Source organism: Vulpes lagopus, chromosome X (assembly GCF_018345385.1).
Source record: "Vulpes lagopus strain Blue_001 chromosome X, ASM1834538v1, whole genome shotgun sequence".
NCBI lineage: Eukaryota > Metazoa > Chordata > Mammalia > Carnivora > Canidae > Vulpes > Vulpes lagopus.
In genome coordinates this window covers 66,514,666-66,531,809 of record NC_054848.1, presented here as the reverse complement: position 1 = coordinate 66,531,809, position 17,144 = coordinate 66,514,666, and the positions used below count along the sequence as shown (strand labels likewise).

At 43.5% G+C, this 17,144-nt stretch overlaps 1 protein-coding gene across 6 annotated transcripts in view; it reads left to right on the top strand.

Moving 5' to 3' along the window:
• CHM (CHM Rab escort protein) overlaps nucleotides 1-17,144 on the top strand; it is a 248,577-nt gene that overhangs the window by 115,611 nt on the left and 115,822 nt on the right. For all 6 annotated transcript variants that reach the window (XM_041741201.1, XM_041741198.1, XM_041741202.1 and 3 more), the window contains one exon: nucleotides 1,407-1,632. In XM_041741201.1, the coding sequence (XP_041597135.1) occupies nucleotides 1,407-1,632 (226 nt within the window). The remainder of the gene's footprint in view (nucleotides 1-1,406; nucleotides 1,633-17,144) is intronic.

Genomic DNA, 17,144 nt, shown 5'->3' with positions numbered 1-17,144 from the left:
AACTCATGTTCTCTCAGTAAATTTTTGTAAGTTTTATATTTTTTTCTTTTGTTATGATATTATATTTCCCACCACTAATAGTCCAATTATATTTTTTTCTATTCTTTTTTTTTTTTTTTTTTTTTTTTTAATTTTATTTATTTATGATAGTCATACAGAGAGAAAGAGAGAGAGGCAGAGACACAGGCAGAGGGAGAAGCAGGCTCCATGCACCGGGAGCCTGATGTGGGAATCGATCCCGGGTCTCCAGGATCGCGCCCTGGGCCAAAGGCAGGCGCCAAACCGCTGCGCCACCCAGGGATCCCTTTTTTCTATTCTTTAAGTGAGCAGTTTTTAGGGGTCCCTTGTTTTGAGGTGTGGTATAAGGCAGTAAGACTGATTCCATTAGGCACACAGAAATTAACTTCCTTACTTTTTAGTTATAGTTCATTGTTCTTAGTTTTAGTAGAAATATACATTTCAAAAAACTCAAATCTATCATTGTTTTTACCAAAAAATTGTCATTTGTCATATCTATTTAATATTTCTAAGTGTAATTATTGGCATTACTCAGCAGTTTTAGTGATAGTAAAGTAAGATTATTGCCACTTTTGGAAACCTGTTGTGGTTAATGAATGTTTTTCTAGTTTTTTAAGCCTATAAAATAATAAAGATTCATCATTTAAAGCTTAAAAATTGTGCCATCAGTTCAGTTAGGATAGTGAGATTGTTTTTAGGTTTTTTTCCCCCCTAAAATATGTGGTCTCTGTCTAAAATGTAATATATACCACCTGGGTCCTTTGCCAAGTGTCTTAAACAAGCTTGATCTCTTTTGTGCAGTGGTTTTATTTATTTTTTTTTTAAGATTTTATTTATTGGGGCAGCCTGGGTGGCTCAGCGGTTTAGCGCTGCCTTTGGCCCAGGATGTGGTCCTGGAGACCTGGGATCGAGTTCCACGTCGGGCTCCCTGCATGGAGCCTGCTTCTCCCTCTGCCTGTGTGTCTGCCTCCCTCTCTCTCTCTCTCTCTCTCTCTCTCTCTCATGAATAAAGGGAGAGAGAGGCAGACACACAGGCAGAGGGAGAAGCAGAAAGCCTGATGCAGGACTGGTTCCCAGGACTCCAGGATCACACCCTGAGCTAAAGGCAGACACTCAACCACTAAGCCACTCAGGCATCCCAGTGCAGTGGTTTGAAATTGAGGTTTGATTGTGATTTTTTTAAATTTTATTTATTCATGAGAGAGACAGAGAGAAAGAGGCAGAGACACAGGCAGAGAGAGAAGCAGGCTCCATGCAGGGAGCCCGACGTGGGACTTGATCCCAGAAGTCCAGGATCAGGCCCTGGGCCCAAGTCGGCACTAAACCACTGAGCCACCCGGGCTGCCCCTGATTGTGATTTTAACTGATAAATTTTCATCTTTTCATAGCCTATGAGGAGATTACATTTTCTGAGTATTTAAAAACTCAAAAATTAACCCCCAACCTCCAGTACTTTGTCCTGCATTCAATTGCGATGACATCAGAGACAGCCAGCAATACCATAGATGGTCTCAAAGCTACCAAAAACTTTCTTCACTGTCTTGGACGGTATGGCAACACTCCATTTCTGTTTCCTTTATATGGCCAAGGAGAACTTCCTCAGTGTTTCTGCAGGTAAGACTGGCATTGGTTCTCTTGTTTCTTCTTAAAGTAATCTTAAGTAACAGATGAAAATGAAAAAGACAAAAATGAGATTTATTCAAGATTTGGTATATGCAAGCATACTTTGTTGTTCTGCTCTTTTATAAATCTATGTATTTGCTTACCTACCTATCTAAATGATATATTCAGTTTGGCCTGTGTTTGGGCTTCATATAATAGAACCTTCCTATAAATTCCTTAGTTTACTTAATATTATGGTTCATTGCATCATCCTTGTTGTGTATAATTATAGTTATTTTCTTTGCTATGTAGTATTCCATTATGAATATAACCACAATTTATTTTTCCCATTTTTCTTTTGATAGAGAATGTTTCCAGGTTTTCGTTTTTTTTTTTTTTTTTTTTTTTTTTTTGCTGTTATTAACATCCTTGTGTATGTTTCAGAATATACATGTTCAAGACTTTCTCTAGGTACATATCTAGGAGTGGAATTCCTAATCATGGGATATATGAATGTTCATACAAGATAGTACCCAATTTTTTCTTTTGAGCATTGTTCCAGTTTATATCCTGCCACAATATATAAGAATTTCCATAGCTCTACATCTTTGCCAACATTTGTTATTAGATTTTTAAGTTTTTGTCAATCTGACTCACATAGAAAACTTCACATACTTTTATTTTACATTTCCTAGATTAGTTATGAGGTGGAGTGTCTTCTTATGTTGTTATTGGATATTCATGTTTTCTCTTTGGTGAAGTGCATGTTCATGGTTCTTCCCATATCTATTTCCTTATTGATTTGTAGGAGTTTTTATTCAGAATACTAACCTTTTCTTAGTTGTATGTGTTGCATATATCTTGCCTTATGGTATTCATAATGCATGGAGTTTATTAAGATTAAAGTAGTCAAACATAACAATCTTGTCTTTTTATACTTACTAGCACTTTTAGGGTAGTGGAGCATAGTAGTTAAACCCTGGACTACGTAGATTTAAGTCTTGGCTTCTCCATTTCTTAGTCATGTAACCTTGAGCAACATTTCACAGTCTCTCTATGACATTTTCAAAGAAACAACTTTGGGGCTTTTGGAATCTTCTGTTATAGCTTTGTGTCCCTAGTTCACTAATTTCCATTCTTTATTATCTCCTTTATTTTGCCTTCTTTTGTTCAGCACATCACTCCCCTTTTCTGCCCTTGCCAGTTCTTACGATGAAACCCAATGTTATATGGAAAATACAAAAGATAAATATTTAAGCATTTAAGATGATAAAGTGCTAACTCATGTTTTGACTCTTCACAGTTATGTATTATATTCAATATCTTTTAGTCCTAAATATCTTAATTTCCATTGTGATTTCTTTATTGACCCATGAGTTGTTATGAGAGGTTTTAAAATAGTTGATTTGGTTGATATTTTGGCTCTTACCCTTTAATCTCATTGTAGAAAATTAAGTTATATCTGGAAAATATGTTTTTATAGTATTCATACTTTGAACTTTATGACATAGTATGTCATTGATTTTGGTAATTTTTCCATTTGTGCTCAGGAAGAATATGTTTATGCACAGGGTTCTCTAATTATTGGTCTGTAGTCTAACAAGGTAGGCTTTGAGGTTACAATTTGAAAATTTTATTGAAGTTTTTTTCTTTCATCTACCAATAATAAAGCATTTTGAAATCTCTCATTTTATTTGTCACTTTCTCCCAATAATTCTATTAATTCTTACCTTATATTTTGAGACAATTTATTAAGATCATATACATTTTTAACTTTAATTTTCCTGATGAATTTAATATTTTACATTATTTGCTGATTTTCTCCATCCCTAATAATGTATTTTTTTTCCTTAAAGGCTACCTAGTCTGATGGTCAAGTAGCTACTACAGCTTATTAGTATTTGCCTGTTACATTTTTCTCCATCTCTATTTTTCACTTTTTCTGAGTCTCTATTTGGGAATCTATTATTTTTTTCGATTTGGGACTCTAAATAGCAAATTATTACACATTTTTAATCCTGCCCAACAATTTCTTTTACCAAGTGGAATGAATCTTGTTAATAGGAGTCTCTTCCTTCTTTCTGAAGTATCTACTCTTAAAAGTTCCTCTAGTTTATTTTATTTTATTTTTTTATTTTATTTTTTTTTCATTTTTTTAACCCTTTATTTTTTAATTATTTTTTTAAATAATACATTTATTTTTTATTGGTGTTCAATTTACCAACATACAGAATAACACCAGTGCTCATCCCGTCAAGTGCCCCCCTCAGTGCCCGTCACCCATTCACCCCAACCCCCGCCCTCCTCCCCTTCCACCACCCATAGTTCGTTTCCCAGAGTAAGGAGTCTTCATGTTCTGTCTCTATTTCAGGTATTTCCTACCATTTCTTCTCCCTTCCCTTCTATTCCCTTTCACTATTATTTACATTCCCCAAAGAATGAGACCATATAATATTTGTCCTTCTCCGATTGACTTACTTCACTCAGCATAATAACTTCCAGTTCCATCCACGTTGAAACAAATGGTGGGTATTTGTCCTTTCTAATGGCTGAGGAATATTCCATTGTGTACAAAAACTACATCTTCTTTATCCATTCATCTTTCGATGGACACCGAGGCTCCTTCCACAGTTTGGCTATTGTGGACATTGCTGCTAGAAACATCGGGGAGCAGGTGTCCCGGCGTTTCATTGCATCTGCGTCTTTGGGGTAAATCCCCAGCAGTGCAATTGCTGGGTCGTAGGGAAGGTCTATTTTTAAGTCTTTGAGGAACCTGCACACAGTTTTCCAGAGTGGCTGCACAATTTCACATTCCCACCAACAGTGTAAGAGGGTTCCCTTTTCTCCACATCCTCTCCAACATTTGTGGTTTCCTGCTTTGTTAATTTTCCCCCATTCTCACTGCTGTGAGGTGGTATCTCATTGTGGTTTTGATTTGTATTTCCCTGATGGCAAGTGACGCAGAGGATTTTCTCATGTGCGTGTTGGCCATATATATGTCTCCCTCTGTGAGATTTCTCTTCATGTCTTTTGCCCATTTCATGATTGGATTGTTTCTTTGGTGTTGAGATTAATAAGTTCTTCATAGATCTTGGAAACTAGCCCTTTATCTGATACGTCATTTGCAAATATCTTCTCCCATTCTGTAGGCTGTCTTTTAGTTTTGGTGACTGTATCCTTTGCTGTGGAAAAGCTTCTTATCTTGAAGTCCCAATAGTTCGTTTTTGCATTTGTGTCTTTTGCCTTCGTGGATGTATCTTGCAAAAAGTTACTGTGGCCAAGTTCAAAAAGGGTGTTGCCTGTGTTCTCCTCTAGGATTTTAATAGAATCTTGTCTCACATTTAGATCTCTCATCCATTTTGAATTTATCTCTGTGTATGGTGTAAGAGAGTGGTCCAGTTTCATTCTTCTGCATATGGATCTCCAATTTTCCCAGCACCATTTATTGAAGAGACTATCTTTCTTCCACTGGATAGCCTTTCCTCCTTTATCGAATATTAGTTGATCATAGAGTTGAGGGTCCACTTCTGGATTCTCTATTCCATTGATCTATGTGTCTGTTTTTGTGCCAGTACCACACTGTCTTGATGACCACAGCTTTGTAGTACAACCTGAAATCTGGCATTGTGATGCCCCCAGCTATGGTTTTCTTTTTTCAAATTCCCCTGGCTATTCGGGGTCTTTTCTGATTCCACACAAATCTTACGATGATTTCTTCCAACTCTCTGAAGAACGTCCATGGTATTTTGATAGGGATTGCATTAAATGTGTAAATTGCCCTGGGAAACATTGACATTTTCACAGTATTAATTCTTCCAATCCGTGGGCATGGAATATTTTTCCATCTCTTTGTGTCTTCCTCAATTTCTTTCAGAAGTGTTCTATAGTTTTTAGGGTATAGATCCTTTACCTCTTTGGTTAGGTTTATTCCTAGGTATCTTAAGCTTTTGGGTGCAATTGTAAATGGGATTGACTCCTTAATTTCTCTTTCTTCAGTCTCATTGTTAGTGTATAGAAATGCCACTGACTTCTGGGCATTGATTTTGTATCCTGCCATGCTACCAAATTGCTTTACGAGTTCTAGCAATCTTGGGGTGGAGGCTTTTTGGTTTTCTATGTAGAGTATTATGTCATCGCCGAAGAGGCAGAGTTTGACTTCTTCTTTGCCCATTTGAATGCCTTTAATCTCTTTTTGTTGTCTTCTTGCTGAGGCTAGGACTTCTAGTATTCTGTTGAATAGCAGTGGTGAGAGTGGACATCCCTATCTTGTTCCTATTCTTAGGGGAAAGGCTCCCAGTGCTTCCCCATTGAGAATGATATTTGCTGTGTGCTTTTCGTAGATGGCTTTTATGATGTTGAGGAAAGTTCCCTCTATCCCTACACTCTGAAGAGTTTTGATCAGGAATGGATGCTCTATTTTGTCAAATGCTTTCTGCATCTAATGAGAGGATCATATGGTTCTTGGCTTTTCTCTTGCTGATATGGTGAATCAAATTGATTGTTTTACGAGTGTTGAAGCAGCCTGGTGTCCCAGGAATAAATCCTACTTGGTCATGGCGAATAATTTTCTTAATGTATTGTTGTATCCTATTGGCTAGTATCTTGTTAAGAATTTTTGCATCCATGTTCATCAGGGATATTGGTCTGTAATTCTCCTTTTTGGTGGGGTCTTTGTCTGGTTTCGGAATTAAGGGGATGCTGGCCTCATAAAATGAATTTGGAAGTACTCCATCTCTTTCTATCTTCCAAACAGCTTTAGTAGAATATTTATGGTTTCTTCTTTAAACGTTTGATAGAATTCCCTGGGAAGCCATCTGGCCCTGGACTTTTGTGTCTTGGGAGGTTTTTGGTGACTGCTTCAATTTCCTCCCTGGTTATTGGCCTGTTCAGGTTTTCTATCCTCCTGATCCAGTTTTGGTGATTTGTGGCTTTCCAGAAATGCGTCCATTTCTTCTAGATTGCCTTATTTATTGGCGTATAGGTGTTCATAATATGTTTTTAATATCGTTTGTATTTCCTTGGTGTTGGTAGTGATCTCTCCTTCTCATTCATGATTTTATTAATTTGAGTCTTCTCTCTCTTCTTTTTAGGAAGGCTGGCTAATGGTTTATCTATCTTATTAATTCTTTCAAAGAACCAACTCCTGGTTCTGTTGATCTGTTACACAGTTCTTCTGGTCTCGATTGCGTTGAGTTCTGCTCGAATCTTTATTAACTCTCTTCTTCTCCTGGGTGTAGGATCTATTGGCTGTTTTTTTCTCTAGCTCCTTTAGTTGTAAGGTTAGCTTTTGTATTTGAGTTCTTTCCAGTTTTTGGATGGATGCTTGTATTGCGATGTATTTCCCCCTCAGGACTGTTTTGCTGCATCCCAAAGATTTTGAACGGTTGTATCTTCATTCTCATTAGTTTCCATGAATCTTTTTAATTCTTCCTTAATTTCCTGATTGACCCTTTCATCGTTTAGCAAGATGGTCCTTAACCTCCACGTGTTTGAAGTCCTTCCAAACTTCTTGTGATTTAGCTCTAATTTCAAGGCATTATGGTCTGAGAATATGCAGGGGACGATCCCAGTATTTTGGTATCGGTTCAGACCCGATTTGTGACCCAGTATGTGGTCTATTCTGGAGAAAGTTCCATGTGCACTTGCGAAGAATGTGTATTCAGTTGAGTTTGGATGTAAAGTTCTGTAGATATCTGTGAAATCCATGTGGTCCAGTGTATCATTTAAAGCTCTGGTTTCTTTGGAGATGTTGTGCTTAGAAGACCTATTGAGAGTAGAAAGAGCTAGATTGTAGTCACCAAGTATAAGTGTATTATTATCTAAGTATTTCTTCACTTTGGTTATTAATTGGTTTAAATATTTGGTAGCTCCCACATTCGGGGCATATATATTGAGGATTGTTAAGTCCTCTTGTTGGATCGATCCTTTAAGTATGAGATAGTGTCCCTCTTCATCTCTCACTACAGTCTTTGGGGTAAATTTTAGTTTATCTGATATAAGGATGGCTACCCCTGCTTTCTTTTGAGGACCATTTGAATGGTAAATGGTTCTCCAACCTTTTATTTTCAGGCTGTAGGTGTCCTCTGTCTCAAATGAGTCTCTGGTAGACAGCAAATAGATGGGTCCTGCTATTTTAGCCAATCTGACACCCTGCGCCTTTTGATGGGGTCATTAAGCCCATTCACATTCAGAGTTACTATTGAAAGATAGGAGTTTAGTGTCATCATGATATCTATTCAGTCCCTTTTTTTTGGATTGTTCTATTGGACTTCTTAATGGGGAATTTTGAGAGTCCCCCTTAAAATTTAAAAGAACAGAGAAAGAAAGGAAACAAAGGGGGTGGTGGAAGCAAACAGAAATCAAAAAGCAAAAAAAAAAAAAAAAGCAAAACAAAAACAAAACAAAAAAACACGGGGGAGTATCCTCTAATTCTGTATACTGTAAGTCCCTTGACTTCTCCTGGAACTTTCCGGTGCTGCTTGGTTTGTTTTTCCCCTGTCCATGTAGCTGGTCTTCTGGGGGGAGGGGCCTTTTATGCTGATTTTCAGGTGTTCCCACTTGGGGGAGCTGCTCAGCCCCCTGCCTAGTGCAGGGCTCAGTGAGTGATGTTTAAGCTGCTTATCCTGTGAGGCCACTGTGAGGCTCAGTGGGGGTTGTTTATCCTGTGAGGCCCCAGTTTTGTGCCCAAGATTGGGAATCAGAGAAACCACCAAGGAGCCAACACCAATGCATACACTGGAGGGTTTATTTACAAGCTGGAGCCTGGGTCCAAGTATACCTGAGGCAGCAGAGCAGGGACTTGGACCCAGAGACTCAGAGGAGGCCTAGCAGCTTTATTGGGACCAGTGGCCAATGGGATATGCAGAAAGTTGCACAGTCATGCTGGTCCACTTGCAGGTGGTGGATTGAATTACATTTTACCCTAAAGTATGCATTTGAACTGGCCTATCACTGAGCCAGATATCCGGTTAGGGTGTGCCCTGGTCTTTGACTTGGGTGGGGCAGTATCACTGAGCAGATTTCTGGTTAGGGTGTGTCGTGGGCTTGAGTAGGGTGGGGCAGTGCCCTAAGTAATAAGTGGTTCAGCACAAGGGGGTGCAGCACAAAATAGAATCAGTCCTGCTCCGCTTGTCCAGGGGTAGGGGATTTTGTTAAATTTCCTGGGTCCCACATTCCCCCTTTTTCAGAGGATCCTATGCAGCACCCAATCAGGGTCCAGGTTGCTCCCAGAGTGAGCCAGGGGAATGATTAAACCAGGATTCTGACCAACCTTGCTGCTGTTCTGGCTCTCATTTACATTTAAGGCAGCACATACCCCCCCACACACACCCTTTGTTGTAAGAAGACTAATTCTAATCTCCTTCTATTTTCAAGGACAACCTCGCACTATGGAGTCTTGGTGGTGGGAAATAAGTGAGAACAGCGCAGTCTTAACTTTAGGGGATTGTCCTTGTCTGGTTGGCTTTTCCATTCTGGAACAAAGTCCTTGATAACAGAGTGTGGGTCACTTGGCTGAGGTGGGTGTAGTTGCCCCAGGGAGTAATCCCGTGGACCTTGTGAGCGGTGGGAGTGGTCAGGATCACAATGTAACTTCCCTTCCAGGGAGGTTGACGTGTCCTGAAGTGTCTGGTGTTGGTATCAATGCACGTACACCCAGTCACCTGGTCAGTATTGATGGGGGTCCAGGAATGGCCCAGTCTCATAGAGGGCCCTCAGCTTAGGCCACACCTGCTCATGGCTTCATTGTAACATTTGGAGGGAGAATATTAGTTGGTGATCATCAAATTCAGAAAGCACCTCAGGTTTTTAATTGGGGATAACAGGTGGAGGAAGACCGAACATGATTTTGTAGGGAGTCAGTCCCATCTTATATGGGGAGTTCCTCACCCTATATAGGGGGAAGGGGAGGAGAGTCACCCAGTCCCCACCAGTCTCCAGGGCTAATTTAGTTAAGGTCTCCTTTAATGTTCTGTTCATCCTCTCTACCTGTCCTGAGCTCTGGGGCCTATATGAACAATGTAATTTCCAATCTGCCCCAAGTACTAATGCTACTCCCTGTGTTACCTTAGATACAAATCCTGGGCCATTGTCTGACCCAATTCTAACGGGAAAACCATATGTCGGTACGATGTCTTCCAGCAGTTTCTTGGTCACGATCTGTGCCATTTCATGTTTGTTGGGAAATGCCTCTGTCCATCCTGAAAAAGTATCTACAAACACTAGTAAATACCTATACCCGTATTTTCCAGGTTTTACCTCAGTGAAGTCCACTTCCCAGTAGGCTCCTGGGCGGTCCCCTCGGAGCCGGGTGCCTGGGTTAGATCCATGGGCGGAGGCATTTAATTGGCATCCGCGGCAGCTTGCCACAATCTGTTCGATCTTTGCTCGAGAGTTTTTAATAGTGATCTTTGCATGTCATATGAGGTCTTCCATCTTCCTTGTTTCCAGACGGTATTCGTCTTCTAAACTCAGGACAAGCACCTGAATTGGGTGCCCCTTCCATCTTCCTTGTTTCCATGTTTCCACTCCGATGCATTTTGGATAGGACTCGCCGTCCTAGTTCCTCTGGCAAGATGATGCTGGAGTCTGCGGCCCTCCACCAACCACACAAGCAGTGGGTCATAGGCAAGCGTTTGATCCAGTGTTAAGTCAGCATCAGTATAGTTGGGGGTGTCAGGCAGGGTCGGTGCCCCCGGATCAGGTAACGTGGTAGCTAAGACCTGGGTCACCAGAAGGGCCACCTCTTTTGCTTTTAAATCGGCTAGCCGGTTTCCCCTGGCTACTGACGTGTCTGCCTTTTGGTGCCCCGGACAATGGATGATGGCTAGAGCCTTGGGCAGCCAGAGGGCCTTTAGGAGTTCAAGAATCTCTGTTTTGTTTTTAAGTCTTTCCCTCTGCTGTCAGAAGCCCTCTCTCCCTGTAAAGGGCTCCGTGGATGCGAGCAGTGGCAAAGGCATACCTGCTGTCGGTGTAGATGTTTATTCTTTACCTTCCCCCATGGTCAGCGCCTTGGCCAGTGCGATCAGTTCTGCCCGTTGAGCCGACGTTCCAGCTGCCAGTGGCTCTGCCCAGACAGTCTCCGTCTCCGTGGTTACGGCTGCCCCCGCATATCTGAGTCCTTCTTGGACAAAACTGCTGCCGTCCGTGTACCAGGTGACGTCCGCATTCGGCAGTGGCTGGTCCTGGAGATCAGCTCTGATTCCGTGCACCTGTGCCAAAATTTCTTTACAGTTATGCAGAGGGGGGTCCCAGTTCTGGGTTCGGGAGTAGCGTTGCTGGATTCAGGGTTGTTGGTGGCTTAAATAAAATTCTGGTAGGGTTTAGCAGCAGGCTCTGATAATGGGTCAGGCAGGCACTGCTGATCCAGCGGTCTGGGGGCTGTTTGAGTACCCCTTCAATAGCATATGGGGTGGTAACATGCAGTTCTTGCCCCATGGCCAGTTTGTATGTGTCCTTGACCATAGTGGCCACCACAGCAATAATTTTTAAGCATAGGGGCCATCCAGCGGCCACCGTGTCCAGCTTTTTTGGAGAGATAGGCTATGGGTCTCTTCCAGGAACCTAAGTACTGGACAAGGACCCCTTTTGCCACCCTGTCTTTCTCGTCCACATACAGGTAGAAGGGCTTGGCTAGATCGGGCAACCCAAGGGCTGGGGCAGACAGCAAGGCCTTTTTAAGGTCATTAAAGGCTCTGTTCATGGCCTCTGTCCATTTAAACTTTTGCTGGTGCCTGGTGGCCTCATAGAGGGGTCTGGCCATCTCGGCAAAACCCGGAATCCATAAGCAACAGAAACCTGCTGACCCCAGGAATTCACATACCTGGCAGACGGTTTGCGGCTGTGGGATTCTTAAGACAGTTTCCTTCTGTGTATCCGTCAACCATCTTTGTCCATCCTTTAATTTGTACCCAAGTTAGCTCACCTCTGCTCTGCAGATCTGGGCTTCTTTAGCTGAGGCCCAGTATCCTAGGGCCGCTGTGGTCTGGAGCAAGTCCCTGGTGTCTCGCAGTCATGTGTCCTGGTCCTCCGCCGCCAACAGGATATCATCTACATATTGTAATAAAGTCAAATGAGGGTGCTGGGAACGGAACTCACCCCAGTCTTCGTGTAAGGCCTCATCGAAGATGGTCGGTGAATTTTTGAATCCTTGTGGTAGTTGAGTCCAGGTGAGCTGGCCATTGATGCCTTTCTCAGGGTCCGTCCATTCAAAGGCGAAGAGGTCTTGGCTCTTGGGCGCTAAAGGCAGGCTGAAAAATGCATCTTTTAAATCTAATACCATATACCAAGTTTTGTCTAGAGGCAGGGTGGAGAGGAGGGTGTATGGGTTTGGGACTGTAGGGTGCATATCTTCTGCTCACTGGTTGACTTCCCTCAAGTCCTGGACTGGCCTGTAATCGTTAGAGTGCAGTTTCTGAACCTGCAGCAAGAGAGTGTTCCATGCTGATTGGCAGGGCCTTAATATGCCCAAGTCCAGTAGTCGCCGTATGTGGGGTGTGATTCCCTTTTGTGCTACTAGAGGCATGGGGTATTGGCGGACCCTGACAGGGTCTGCCCCCGGCTTCAGTTCTATGTATATGGCCGGTCGATGTTGGGCCAGCCTGATTCCCCCAGTTTCTGCCCACGCTTGGGGAAATTCCCGCAGCCAACAGTCAATGTCAGTCATTGGGGCTGAGGGCATTTGGTGGAGACGATATTCGTCTTCTAAACTCAGGTCAAGCACCTGAATTGGGTGCCCCTTCTTGTTTAGGACTTTTGCCCCTTCGAGGTGGAAGCAAATTTGCGCCCCCATCTTGGTGAGCAAATCCCGACCTAACAACGGGTAGGGACACTCAGGGATGACCATGAAAGAGTGGGATACCCGGCCCGTGCCAAGATCCACAGTTCTTCGGGTAGTCCATGAGTATTGTTTGATGTCCGTGGCCCCTTGCACCCATGATGTTTTGTTTGCCAATTTCCCTTGGGGTTGTAATAAAACCGAATGTTGTGCCCCAGTGTCCACTAGGAATTCAACAGGTTGCCCCTCCACTTTAAGAGTTACCCTGGGCTCGGGGAGGGGTGCCGGACTCTGGCTCCCCTAATTGTCCAGGTCCTCCATTTCTAAGATCTTGGCAGGGGCCTTAGATCTTTTGTTAGGGCAGCTTTTTACCCAGTGGCCCTCCTCTTTGCAATAAGCGCATTGGTTTTTGTTCAGCTTAGGGCTCTCCCGAACGGGGACCAGGGCCATCCTCCTTACCTATCCCTGAAGCCAGCTTCTTGAGGTGCCTCCCATCTTTCCTGTGGGTCGTCCATGGTTGTGGCCAGCAGGATCTTGGCCAGGTTTTGGGTCTGCCGGTCACTTAGTTTGGCTTGTTGTTCTTCCAGACTTTCTCTATTATTATAGACTTGTTCTGCCACTATCACTAAGTCCTGCAAGCTCTTCTCTCCCAGTCTCTCTACTCTTTGCAATTTCTTTTTAATATCCGGAGCGGCCTGGTTAACAAAAGCCATGATAATTGTGGCCTTTGTTTCCGGGGCTTCTGGGTTCATAGGGGTGTACTGCCTAAACGCCTCTATGACTCTCTCTAAGAAGGCTGCTGGACTCTCATCCTTACCCTGCCTCACATCATAGACCTTGGCCAGATTGGTAGGCTTGCACGTGGCAGCCTTGAGACCTGCCATTAGAGTCTGGCGGTAGACCCGGGGTCTCTTCTTACCTTCAGCCCAGTTATGCCCTTTGGGGAGTAAAAATGGTTTTAGCCAAGGAGGGGAATTCTCCATCATGTCCTGCCAGATCAGGATGTAGGGAACCTGGTCAGAGTGGCCATCCGGTTTGTCCCTGAAAATCACGGTCTTAACCTGTAGTAAGATAATATGTAGGTGAAAAGTTCCTTCCTGGGGCCATCCCACGTCAAAGGTTGGCCATTCTGATAGACAATAAATTTGGAATCTCTCTCTCCGTATGTCTATGCTCAGAATACGAGCTCTTTCCCTAACATCCGAGAAGTGAGCGAGCATAAGAGATAGGGGAGTGGTTTCTGTCTCCCCCATTATGTCCCCAATCCACACCAAGACACAGACAGTAAAGATGATTAACAAGGACCCAACAACACAGACAAATGCACAAATAGTTAACAAGGACATAGTAACACAGACAAACGTGCAGTTAAGAACACGGTAACAGACAAACGAACGTTCCATGCGGCCGCGGAGACAAAACAGAAAGTAACCTGAAGGGCTGGCAGCCGGCCCTCCTTACAGGTGAGGACCACCGTCCTCCTTACAGATGAGGACCCCGTCCTCCAGGCAGGGGCAAGGGACGTCTCCTCAAGACCCCCGGTCGACAGCCCGCCAGCACGTCCTCCTAAGCCAATGCCGACCCAATACAGATTGGAATTCCTACAGGTAAAGTACAGTTTAGAGCTCTCAGAAAATATGCGCGCAAAAGGTGGAAAAAGTTGAGTGCACTCACCACGCGTGGAACCCTCTGGATGGGGTCCTGGAGGTTTCTTGGATCCCAGATGAGCCCCCAAATGTTGTGCCCAAGATCACGAATCCGAGATACCACCAAGGAGCCAACACCGATGCAAACACACGAGGGTTTATTTACAAGCTCAAGCCTGGGTCCAAGTATACCCGACGCAGCAGAGCAGGGACTTGGACCCCGAGACTAAGAGGTGTAGCAGCTTTATAGGGACCAGTGGCCAATTGGATAGCAGGAAGCTGCACAGTCATGCTGGTCCACTTGCAGGTGGCGGATTGAATTACATTATACCCTAAAGTATGCATTTGAACTGGCCTATCACTGAGCTGGATTTCCTGTTAGGGTGTGCCCTGGGCTTGACTAGGGTGGGGCAGTGCCCTAAGTAATAAGCAGGTCAGCACCAGGTGGGTGCAGCACAAAATAGAATCACTCCAGCTCTGCTTGTCCAGGGGTAGGGAATTTTGTTAAATTTCCTGGGTCCCACACCCAGGAGGAACAACCACAGTGGCGGCAGCCAATTCTGGAGCCCTGGATTCAGCTCCCACAGTAACTATGCAGCTCTCAGCCTGCAGGGCCTGGATGCTCCGGGGGGCGGGGCCGCTGATCTGCTCAGCTTGGGGCAGGAGCGTCCTTGCTGTCCTGGGCCCTCCTGGCCTCTGCCTGTCCTGGGGGGGAGGCCGGATCCTGGGCTGTGTCCCCGGCGCCCTGTGCTCCCGGGCCTGCGCTGTTGGATTCGCGCTTCCAGCCACACAGCCCCCTCTCTGCGGAGCCGCCACCTGAGCCCCACCGAGCTGCTCCCGGGGCCGTGCAGCCCATCTGGCACGGAGCCTCTGCCATAGCCGCTCCTGAGCTGCTCCCCGTCCAGCCATGCTCGCCCTGCATCCCTTTAGGGAGCTCGGCCTTGAGGTGTGCCTTGAGCTTGGCCTTGAGATCCAAAAATAAATATTGCTAATACCAATGTGCAAGAGTTCACTGCTTATGTTTCATTAAAGTGTTCTATGTTTTCAGGGTTTGCATTTAATTTTTTAAATCAACTTTGGGTTTATTTTGAAGGAGGCAAGAAGGTGGAGCTCTCCCTGGGGCGCAGGTGCTCTGTTAGTGTCCCAGGGAGCCTGAGGGCATCCCCGCCCCTCCTGGGGTCCTGCTCTAACTCCCTGGAGTGCCTTTCCACCAGGGAAGATTGGTGAAGCTCCTGCTTCTCTGGGTTGGGGCTCCTGTCCTGGGGGCACTCGCCCAGGCCTTAGCGGGGCTCCTCCCCCTTGGATGCCTTCTCCCCACCCCCTTCCTACCTTGATAGAAGCGTGAACTCTTCTGACTGTAGCATTCCAGCTGTTCTCTCTTTAAATCTCAGGCAGGATTCGTAGATTTTCAGGATGATTTGAAGGTTATCTAGGTAATTTGGTGGGGACAGGTGACTTGGGGACCCTACTTTTCCGTCATCTTGCCCCTCCCCTCGTTCCTCTAGTTTACATCTGTTCACAGTAAATACCTAGTTTGTGTATATGTGAGCATATCTGTTATTTTGCCTTTTTGTCTTGAGTGAAGATTTATGAGGTAAACATTTCTAGGTTTTCAGTTCTTTTTTTCTCAGTATTTTAAGATTTTATTCCACTGTCCTTTAGATATCCTTTTTGCTGTTGAAATTTTGATGTTAGCCTAATTGTTATTTCTTTATGAATGATATTTCTTTTCTCTCAGGTTGTTTTTAACATAGTTTTTGGTGTTCTGCATTTTCACTACAGTGGATTTAAGTGTGTCTTATCTAGCTTGGTATAGGTTGAACCACGTACAATTAACAATATTAAATTGTTTTGATTTTCAATTTCATATGGTTCAAGCAACTTCAATGTATTACCTCTATCTGTGAATTGTCATTTATCATTTTGGAAAGTTATCAGTCAGTATCTTTGCAAATACTGGTTTTCTTCCATTGACTCTCTTCTCACTTTTTTTGGTATCCTAAATAGAAATGTTTTAGGATTTAGTTTCCTAGTAGCTGCCTCACCACCCATCCTTCCCTAGTTCTTATTTTTGAACCATAAATGGTACCGGGTCTGGAAGGCGTGCTTTTAGGCAGCCATAGGACAAAATCCAGAAATGCCAAGTGCCTGCTTAGGAGCTTTGGAAAGGTGCCCTCATTGAGCATTCTAGAAGGAGTGGCTGGGTCTTCTGGGACACCACCCCCCCATCAGGCTCCTTAAAGTAACATCAGCCATTTTTAGATTGTTTCTCTTATCATACCTTCCCACTGGCCCCATGTGAGCCAAGGAACTCACACTGCCTGCCCTCTATCCTTTCCCAGTTCTGCAGGTGGAGATTGATAGTCAAGTATCCTTTTAGAGATACTATTTTCATTTTCATAAGAATCTTTGTAATAAAATGGTACATTTCTACATCCTCAAAAAAAATCTCTTTCCCAGATTATTAATTATCTGTATTGTCTCTGATCTATAGTTTAACCCTCTCATTTTTTTTACGTCAATATTGTAATCTTTCATTTGTAGAAGCTCTGCTCCTCCTCTCCCCAAATCTCATTGTTTTTTGATATTCTCACTTACTTCTTCATTTTCTTCATATACCTTACATTCTGCAATGTATTGTTTCTATTGATTCATGTTATTGGTTTAGTTTCTTATGCCATACTTATCTTTGAGAATTTATATTTGGTTTTAATTTTTGGGACTCTGGGGACCCAAATTAAGGATGCTTTCCTGCAAGGATTATTTGTGTTTGCTTTAGCCAGAAGGCACTAAGATTTGGGACCATTTCAGCTCCTTTCAGGGATCCTCTCTTAATAAAGGAGTCCCAGGCATAGCTCCCACACTGATTAAAATCAGCAACAAGACTTTTTTTAACATAAAAGGAAAATTTTATTAGAAATGCATCTCTTAGAACAAACCAATAGTTACCGATGGGAGATGGGTGGGGGAATGGGTTAAATAGGTGATGGGGATTAAGGAGTACACTTGTGATGAGCACCAAATATTTTTTTAAAGATTTTATCTATTTATTCATGACAGAGAGAGAGGCAGGCTCCATGCAGGGAGCCTGACTCGAGACTGAG